Raw genomic sequence first — 10,819 nt, forward strand, 5'->3', positions numbered from 1 at the left:
TCCACAGGGAATTGTGTTGCAAAAATTAATCTCTATTCAAACTAATCCTATTTTAACCTAGTTCCAAATTTAGTGATTTTTAACGAAAGAAAACATAGACAAAATAAATGAAAATAAAGGGGTCTAGGGTTTTGGAATCCACACTCATCAAATCATAGCAACCTATCCTCATGTTCATCACACATATTTGAAGTTTTCACATGCAAAACTTAGGTATGCTCTACTTTGCTTCAAAAGTTGTTTAAATCATTCGATGAATCCATACTTGCACAAATCACAAAAGATATCTAGTTTTGACTAAATCATCAAATGTATCCATGGAATGAAACACAACGAATATCCAACATTTTGATAAATGAAAACCCAAGCCATCAATTTAATGAAACTATATCAAATCATCACTTGTATCCGGAAATCACAAGAGATATCCAACAATAATCTCAATAATCGAAGTAGAACAATGAGAAATCAAAACTCATAAACTCAAATAGCATAAACAAGCATGGAAACTCAGTTTCTCTTCAATGGTGAGGTTTCATCCTCAACCCTAGACGAAATATTAGCTACACCTAACTAAAGAAAGCAAAAATAAACAACAAGAATGCATTAAAATCAAAGAAAACTTACAAAGAATTGAAGTTCTAGGTTAAAATCAACACAAAAGCCCTAAACTATAGTGAGAATGGCGCCTAGGGCACTGCCAAGCGGCCTCCTCTCTAAAAATGAGAGAAGAATGGTATTTATAGAGTTAGCTAGGGTTTCTGAAATTCCAGCTCCGCATAAATTTGATCGATCGACTTCGGGCAATTTTCGATCGATCGACTTCCTAGCAATTCTGAATTTCCAGCTTTTTATGTATTTTCACTTGAAAATTACCATTTTTCTCTTAATGTCCTGCAAAAACGCAAAAACACCAAAACTAACCAAAACATCAGAAAATAACAAAGCTAAAGGTTTAACTAATGTAAATTAAAGGATCCAAATATACACTTTTTGGCACTCATCATACGGCATCAGGTTTGATTGCATATCTTACTTGCTATATTTTGTATGCAATCTAGGAACCAGTTGTGTTTTTACCCCCACTATTTCTCTTGAGAGAACGTTGCAGGTACTTGTTGGGGAAGACAGAAAAAGCAGGTCGAGCGACTGTTTTTCTGTATTGGCATCATCGAGCGTACACAGGTTTGATCTTGCCTTGCATATGATGTCATTTCCATATTGCATTTTTTTTATTAAAAAAAAATTGGGGAGAATTTGCAGGATTTTTTTTTTTTTTTTTTTTTTTTTTTCTCTTGGCTTATCAAATATTGCATGTATTTTCACCTGATATCTCAATTCTTTGTGCATTAATCCACTCTGCTTAGATATAATTGAGAGTTATGACTATATCTGCCAAGTGTTTTCCTGTTTATGCAAAAGTAGGATAGCTTCTTTCCTCATGCGATGAAAATGTGCACTATCCAAGACTCCCCTAAAGGTACATCTTTCCTTCTTTGATTTTTTTTTTTTTTTTTTGTTTCTAGAAATTTGGAAAAGAGAAGAGGTCCTTGATAAGATAGCCAAATTGACCACATGCTAGTTGAACCTAAAACCTAAAAACTCTGGCATTTCCTCTAGTTGCAGCACCATGAGAATCAAGCAGTAAATCATATAAATTCTGCGCTTTAAATTGTATAATCACTGCTTAGGTGATGTATTTGCAATATACCTTGCCCTTTACGTGCAAGTAAAAATTTACCTTGTCCTTCATGGTACAAATAAAATAATTAAGTACTGCATCTCAAGGGGAGTGTATCAGATGAGGGTGGCTAGGCCCTAGTAAGCTATAAGGTTTGACTTTTGGCTAATCTGTCATAGATTTTCTCTCTTTTCTAGGAAATCTAGTTACCATTTGTCATGTCATTGAAAGTCATACCTTGTGGGTTAAGTCTTCGCACACACACGCATTGTATGAGTTGAGTTGTCTATTTGAATTTTCTATGATCAGGAAAATATTTGTGTTGATTGAAATCTCAACTCTCTTCTATATCTCAATTTAGTTTTGAGATGCTCTCTGATTGTGTTATCAGTGGATTATACATGCGTGTTCTGAAACTGACCTAAAAAAAATTATTTTCTGCAAATTTTTCTTCATTTTTCTGTTTTTCAATGTGAAGCGTCCAGACGGTCTCTCTTGACGTCCGGAATGGGGCAGCTTAGTCGTTCGAACGGTTCAACTTTCGTCCGGACGCGCGCGGCCACCATCGGCCGAACGGTTAGATTAATCGTCCGGACGTGCGCGACCTGTCTGCTCATTTCTGAGGCAGCGCGCGTCCAGACGACATTAATACACCGTCCAGACGGGGACCCCACAGAGGCTATATATACCCCTGGTCGCTAGACATCATCTCTACCCCACAAAATCTATCTTTTTGGCATTTTGTGAGTAAAGTTTTGGAAACTTTTGGATTTATCTTGCTACTCCTTGTCTTTTTGTGCATTCTCTCACATTCGAAGTATTCTTTTTAACCTTATTCTCTTCAATTTATTTTTAAATTTCTAGAATGTTGGTTTCTTTAGGAATGTTTTTGAGTTTATGAGATGCATATATCTGTCATATTGGGATTATTTGTGATGATATTTTTAGGGACTAAATTGTGATAATTTCTGTCTTTATTTTTGAAAAAGTCCTTTGTACTGCCGTTATTTTGCCAAATTTTTGTGTGACGTAACAAGAATATTTTTGGATTATTTTTGGAAAATCTTGTTGGTTTCTTTTTGCAGAATCATGTCTGCCGGCAGTCCACAGTGCAGGGTCAACCAGAGGACTGAGGAAGATAGGTCCGTGTTTCACACCAAGATCATGGACCGCGCAGTCATTGCCGAGCGGAATGTGGTCCACTCCGACATTATGGTAGCACCCCTGGATAGTATCCATGATATTATTTAGACGTATCTTCACTCCTGCGCCTGTGTTGTCTACACCAGGCTTGTCAGGCTTTTCTACGCCAACCTTGAGGTGGTGCAGAACGATGACCACGGGATGGTGCTTCAGTCCACCATTGCAGGTCACACCATCACTGTTGATCCCCAGATCATCACTCACTTCATCAACGTTCCTGTTCTCAAGACCGCTGGCATCCCGTACAATGAGGTAGTACTCCCACCATCTCTGGATGATCTTAGGGAGTTTTTTCATGCTGTTCCACAAGGTGCGGAGCGCGCCACTACCATCAGAATCGGTGCTTTATCCCCCACCCACCGCATGCTGGACAAGATGATTCAGCACAACCTATGGCTAGTCATCAGGCGCAGTGACCTGATCTTGAAGCGGGCTCAGTTTGTCTATGCCATCAGCCTCCGCTTGCCTTTCTGCCTATACAAGCATATTTTGGGTGTTATTCTGGAGGCCCTCAATGAGAGCAATGCCGGTCTTCCTTTTGGCTGTCTATTCACACAAATCATACTCCAGACCAGCATCAGTATTGCTGAAGAGCCGAAGATGAAGATTCAGAATCCTATCGGCAAGCAGACCTTGATATGGTCCAATGCCCAGCAGCGGAGAGATGATTCTGATGATGATGTCCCTGCTGCCATTCCTGTCGGCTTTCCAGATATGGCTTCCTCCTCTCAGACCGTCCCACCTTCTGAGCCGGAAGTCAATTATTCTCAGATAATGGAGGCCCTAGCTGCCATTCAGGGAGGGATGAGTGCCATGCAACTCTCCATGTCATCCATGCAGCAAGAGATACACTCCATCAACCTGTGTGTAGAGCAGAACTAGCTGGACCTCTAGGAGTGTCTCAAGTACCATCATCCTGACAACAGTGACGATGATGATGATGATGTGCCTAAGACTGCACCTATGGCAAAGGATGCTTGAGTTTTCCTTTGTTTTGTTGTCTTTTTGTTGTTTGAGACATTTGGTTTATATTCTACAATGTTTTGTTAAACTCTTTGACTAATATTACTATGTTTATCCTGGTCCTTCTAAAACCGTTAGGGGGAGTAATTTTTAGTACAGTTGGCTTTTATTACTCTATTTTACCCTTTGTCCTTTTGTGACAAAAAAGGGGAGTAATTTTTATTTTTGGACCGGGAATGTATTTCCAAATCGGTCAAGTGATTTTTGTCCCAGAATAGACAAAGGGGGAGTTTGTTAGTTTGTAATTGGCCTCATTCTGTTGGACAAAATCACTTGTATGTAAAGATGCTGTTTAACAGGGATTCCGCTATTCATGAGTGCTTTAGAAGATTCTACACTGTTTGCAAGTCAGAGATTTCGGTTCCCTGTCAGCCATCCGGAAGACGTGCCATCCCATCCGGATGCTCATCTGTCCAATGTTCCATCCGTCTTGACGACATATCATACCGTCCGGACGTCCGACAGACTAAGCATCATTCGTCCGAACGACGTGGAATTCCGTCCGGACCCTTCACAGTATCGAAAAGCTTCTATTCCAGCTTACATCCGTCCGGACGACTCAGCAGCCCATCCGAACGCCCTTCAGTATTCAAACAAGCTTCAGATTCTTTCCAAAATCATATATGGGAAGATAGCCGCAACCGTCCCGTCCGAATGCGCTTCTCCTTAAGGCAAGAATCGCAATTCAAATACAACCGTCCGGGCGTCGGTCAGCATGGTCCGGACGCACGTTCAACAGATATGGAAATTGCGTATTCAACTTCAACAGTCCGGACGCACGCTTAACAGTTATGGAAATTGCATGTTGAAGATTAACCGTCCGGATGGCCATCCTTATGGTCCGGAAGCGCGAAGCCGTAATAAGGAAATTTCTTGCAGCGAACGTGCGACCTTCCGGACGACAGTGCCTCACCGTCCTGACGCGGCTCTCAAACAGGAAAGATTTAATGGTCACACAGTTGTCCATCCGGACAGCCCATGTCCACCGTCTGGACGGCACCCGTAGATTTAACAACAGTCGCCCATTTGAACCTCAGCCTATAAATAGAGGCCCCTGGGCATTGAGAACTGCAAGAATTCGGTATTGAATTCCACTAGAGCTTAGAGAGTTATATTGTGAGGATATTGAGCTGATTTGTTCTCTCTCAAGCCATTACAAGTGTGTTGTTGCTCTGCTATAATTGAAGTCTATCTTAGAGTTCAGCCCTAAGGTAAATGATTCCATTGAAGACCCCTTTCAGGTAGGAAACCTGGTTGGGAAGCGTTCGTGTTGGGTAACACGTTAGAGAGCAAGGTACGACCACTGCATCAGGGGTATGTGAGTGTTACTGCTTTGTATCTAGCTTTGTCTTTTAAATAGTAGATATCCTGAGTTTGGCTGCCCCGAAGTGGTTTTTCTCTTAATTGAGTTTCCACTTCGTCAACAAAATATCTGCTCTTTTATTTCCGCATTGTGATATTTTGTTGCACACTATTGCACACACTTGTTATTTATTTTAGAATTCAATTTCATTTTTCAGTCGGTGTTTGCTATATCAGCAATGTGGGTTTTCAAAACAAAGGTTTATAAATTGGTAGCTGTTATAGTGTACGTGAGACTAAAAGAAGAAGTTGGTTCTTTGCGAAAACTCAGTTAGTTTAATATCACTGAGGTCTCGGTATTATGTACTGAGGCGATGAACTCATCATTTCACCTATACAGATGTGGCAAACCCCCACAACCGTATAAATGATGTCCCTTTGATTGCAGGTACACCTAACTTAGAGGAGGACCTCGTAGCTGCGTATTTAAGATATTACGATTGAAGCACACCGCGACAGTCGTATTGAGTTGGACTATGGAGTTCACTCTTTTGGGGTATTTTGTATATGGCTAGTGACGTAGGTGTCACATATTCTTTTGTGTAGCCATTCTTTTGTATTAGTGGATAATTGTAAGCCTTAAACAGTTAGACAGATATATGGCTCTTTTGTATGGACCACATGTTATTTTTAGATGTGCTTTCCGTTATGAGTTTTAGTATTATGATTATTCCGCTGTTAGATATTACTCTAAATATCAGGTACCTGATATGGAGCATGTATGTATGTTGGCTGAGCTACACACAGTCGTGCCACTATGATGACCCTTTTATGTTTTATAAACATTTTATAAAAAAAAAAAAAAAATGATTCGTCACAAATTGCGTTTCATGCCTACAACAAGGACATGCTTTTCGTCCATGTGTACTCCAGCCTGACAAATTACCATTTGCCGGAGAGTCATTTATCGTCCACATCAAGGCCGAATGCATTGTGAAATATTTTTTCAATGTTACATCAAAAGTTTGTACCCCTACTTCCCATAGTTCCTTCAACTCACTTACAAGGGGCGCTAGGTACACATCTATATTTTGTTCAAGTGTACTCGGACCAAGGATAATCAAGCTTAACATAAAATACGGTTGTTTCATGCACATCCAGGGAGGCAAATTGTAGGGTACTAACATTACTGGCCAAGTACTGTGACTAGAGGACATATTCCCAATAGGATTGAAGTCATCTGATGCTAAACCTAGCCTCACATTTCGTGGGTTTGATACGAAGTCTGGGTAACGTGAATCGAATGCCTTCCATGCTTCTCCATCGGCCGGATGGCTCAACACACCGTCTTTTGTTCGGCCTTGAGCGTGCCACTTAATATGTGGCAATGTATGATGTGACATAAACAACCTCTGCAGCCTTGGTATCAGAGGAAACCAACGCAACACTTTGACCGGTTTTTTTTTTCTTCGAATTTTTTGTTAACCCATCTTCATTAGTTACGTCATCCTTCCACCTAGATTCATTGCACAATGTACATTTGTCCAACTTTTCATTTTTCCTCCAAAACAACATACAACCATTGCGACAAGTCGATATCTTCTCGTACTCAAGGTCCAAATCCCTCAAGTACTTTTTCACCTCGTATATGTCTTTAGGCAAACTTGTATCCAGATGAATCAGCTCGTTGATGAATTCAAGCAACATGGAGAATGATGCATTGCTCCAACTGCCCAAACACTTAATACTATATAGACGCACAATAGCTCCCAATTGCTATGTTTTGTATTTCCATGGAGTGGTGTATCGGCATCCTTTAGCAATTCTTCTAACTTATATGCCACCCTGTTAGAGTCTTCAATTTCAGCATCCACAGATTCGGCTTCGGCTTCAACTCCCACATGAGACCCACCGGCTTCTACACAAACATCGTGCATCGCAAAAATGTCATTAAGCATGTCTTGCATCCCACTTGACCCCTCATGTAGTGGAATGCTATCCACTTGAACCGTCCTGGGAGCTTCAGATATTGTATCGTTATCATTGGGAGGGACAAGTGATTCCCATGCATTATCCACTCAGTGTAACCTTCAATAATCCGAGCACCTGACGTTAAATGAGCAAATACAACTTCACTGGACCATGACTTGCCCAACAAACACTTCTTACATGGGCACACAATGACCCATTTTCTCTTCGAATGTTCACGTGCAAATTTCACAAACGCCATAACCCCGCGAATATACTCTCACGAACTTCTTGGCAACTTCATCCAACTCTTATCTATCTTTCTAACTACATCACAAAATAGTCCAAATATTTCAAGATAAGATACCTCAAGAGTATTTATTAACTCCTAAGAGCACAAAATTTCTGGATAGTCGATATAAGTATATTTGGACCATAAATCCCATCCAAAAATTGTAAATTTGTTAATCCTATCATTAATCAATTCAATTTTTTAGTAGGGAAAATGATTACATAGAGGTCTATTGAGAAATATCATTAATCAATTCAACCAAATAAAATGTGTTATATTTCAACCAAATAATCAAATATATATATATATATATATATATATAGTTTCAACCAAATAAAATGTGTTATATTTCAACCAAATAATCAGATTGCCAAGAGACTTCCACAAATTTTAATAAAGTGTACAAAAGTATGAACCAATCAAGGAAGACAGCATCAAATTGAATAATTGCAATCAGAAAAAATAATACTCATATCATTCAAAGAAAGAAAAAGAAAAATAATCAACAGCTTTTAACTTAAATAACAATATAAAGTAATTCAACAAAGATAATCAAGCATTAGTAGATAAATCAACATGCATAAGGAAAATTAACCTCTTAGTGGAATTTGAATCGATACTTTCAAAACTAATCCTTAACCATTTTAAGCAGTCAAAGGTTAAGAGAACAATAAATTTAAAGACAACCATTATTAACACAATGGAATTTGAGGCTTTTGGGTTTAGGGGGTCTTGTTGGGGGGTGTTTGGGGTTGGTTTGGGTGCTTTTTAGGGGGCTTTTATTATATTACGGGTATTACTAATGGGGGTTTCTTTTAATCATAATCATTATTTACAAATAAAACAATCATGTTCATATCAATATTCATTATATATTATTTAATTTGAATAAATGCATATAATAAAAAAAAATCAAAAAAAATTGTTTTATCTACATTTTGTAATAAAATTTAGACAATATTATTATTTTTATGCAAAAAATAAAAACGTTGATGAAAAAAAAAACGTAGGATGCATGCTTATGCTAGGTTAATATCAGAGCTTATCTTAAATTTATCGCTTTGGATAATATACTTATTCAAATCCCCTAAAAAGTTTTAGCATGATTTAAGCCCAACACCGAATTCCACAATTTCTTACCAGAAACAAACCTCCAGAAATATTTCTCAAACCAAAACTAACAGGAATTATCCAAATTCAACCCCACCCAAATATAACCTCCAAAAACAATTTTAAAAACACTACAAATTTATAATATTTCCCACATTAACTCACTCAAACGACAAAAACTGATAGAACAATCACACCCATCAAAGCAAATAAATAGAAAACCAATTCAAAAGCACTCACGTTTTGATTTTCCAAGATGAAAAGCAAAGGCTTATAGCACAAAAGCCATGACGCTCAACACCCATTTACTCAAAAAAAAAATTCCCAATCAGAGCATCCCAATGATTCAAAAAAAAAAATAATAAATAAATGTAGGATCACCAACCTAATTACAAATTTAAAAGGAAAAAAAATAGCAAAAAAATTTAAAAATAACCTTTTACACCGGGCGTCGGGGGTGTGGCTCCCAGGGCTAGCTGGGACGCGTCGAGTGTCGCCGGAGAAGGTGAGGGCAGGCGGGCATTTTCTCGATCTGACAGAAAGAGGGGCCGGACGGAGTACTAGCTATAGAGAGAGAGAGAGCCGAACGGTACCTGAGCGCCACACCCCAGGGCTAGCTGGGACGCGTCGAGTGTCGCCGGAGAAGGTGAGGGCAGGCGGGCATTTTCTCGATCTGACAGAAAGAGGGGCCGGACGGAGTACTAGCTATAGAGAGAGAGAGAGAGTCGAACGGTACCTGAGCGAGAGAGAGAGAGAGAGAGAGAGAGAGAGAGAGAGAGAGAGAGAGAGATCCTGAGCTAGAAATTTTTGGATCACAGTAGGTTATGGACGACACGATTTTTTTTTACTAATTTTAGAACTAGGTTATGGACGGTTTTAAAAAAAAAAACCGTTTGGAATTAGAAAATTCCAGACAGCTTTTTAAGAAACTATCTATCTATTTATAGATGGTTATCTTCAAACCGTCTGTAATTTTCTAATTCCAAACAGTTTTATTCAAACCGTCTCTGTTTTTAAGGACGATTCTATTAAACTGCCCCTATTTTTTTCTGATGGTTTCAAAAAAAAAATGTCCGTAAATTTTTTTTTCTAGATAGTTTTAAAAACCGTCTATAAAAAAATCGTCCATAAATCCAGTTTTTTTGGTAGTGAATCTTGAGATACTGAAGCATGTATGTAGGAAATCCTTGGAAGCCCCATAACTGTGTGTTAATATCATAATGGCACCATTTTACTTGAGTTATTAAGCTATTTGGAATGTTTTACATCTAGTGCCCTAAAGCCATTTGGTTTGGGAGTCACTGGCCAAACACTCGTTACATAAGTCAATTAGAAAGCTTAGAGGAGTTAAGCATTGCACAACCATATAAATGTTGTAAATAAATTATGCCTATGCCTTGATTATTCCATCTGATGAGAAATTTGAAGAATCTTAAGATACTAAAGCATGTATGTAGAAAATACTTGGAAGCCCCATAACTGTGTGTTAATATCATAATGGCACCAATTTAAACATGTGATACCTTAGCCAGCCATTTGTAAGTGATTGGACATGAATTTCCTAAACTGTATAAAGATGAAGTTTATTAATTTAAGTATGTTCATGAATAAAAATCCATTGTTTTGAAGATATTTAAAAATGTTTGTGGGTAGCATTACTGTTAAATCTTCACGAGACTTTACTCATCCACTAGGGATGACTAAGGGTTTAAAAGGCTTGTTGCGTGTGCTAAATGCAATCATGTTTCTCACGAAACAGGATTTATATTAGTTGTTTATATTTCATTTCTTGTTGTAATGCTAAGGGACTAACATTATGTAAGTTTGAGGGTGTGATAAGCGTTGAATGTTTACATTTAAATAGCCCTTAATGCACATATGTTAGACCTTAAATTGTGTTGTTAAATAATGTTTTATTATGTTTTAGTGTTTTATCTTGATTTTAGGTCTTAATGGAAAACAAGAGCAAGACCATTGAAAAATGGGTCTAAAATATCAAAGAAGCTGGAAAATATCAAGTCTGGACCAACCTGAAGAAATCAAGATCAATCACTACCAAGTGGAAGTCGATCGACTGACCAAACAAGGTCGATTGATCGAAGTTGATCGATTGACTAAAGAAGTCAATCGAGCGACCTCTTATCTTCCAGAAATATTTGCAGATGTCGACATTTCTTTGTGCGGTTGAGAACAGATGACGATGCCAATTCTTTGTGCGGCTGAAATGGACTCCCTTGGAT

At 38.4% G+C, this 10,819-nt stretch overlaps 1 protein-coding gene across 1 annotated transcript; it reads left to right on the top strand.

Moving 5' to 3' along the window:
- Nucleotides 1-818: 818 nt before the first annotated feature.
- LOC133870547 (uncharacterized) lies at nt 819-4,548 on the top strand. The gene is made up of 2 exons (XM_062307711.1): nt 819-2,424; nt 2,767-4,548. Exon 2 carries the CDS (start codon nt 3,026-3,028, stop codon nt 3,764-3,766), a length of 741 nt encoding a protein of 246 aa, XP_062163695.1. The 5' UTR covers nt 819-2,424; nt 2,767-3,025; the 3' UTR covers nt 3,767-4,548.
- The last annotated feature ends 6,271 nt before the right edge of the window (nt 4,549-10,819 follow it).

Source organism: Alnus glutinosa, chromosome 6 (assembly GCF_958979055.1).
Source record: "Alnus glutinosa chromosome 6, dhAlnGlut1.1, whole genome shotgun sequence".
In the NCBI taxonomy this organism is placed as follows: domain Eukaryota; kingdom Viridiplantae; phylum Streptophyta; class Magnoliopsida; order Fagales; family Betulaceae; genus Alnus; species Alnus glutinosa.

Excerpts from the sequence above, each read along its gene's own strand:
- LOC133870547 (XM_062307711.1), top strand. The coding sequence starts at position 3,026 with ATGGTGCTTCAGTCCACCATTGCAGGTCACACCATCACTGTTGATCCC.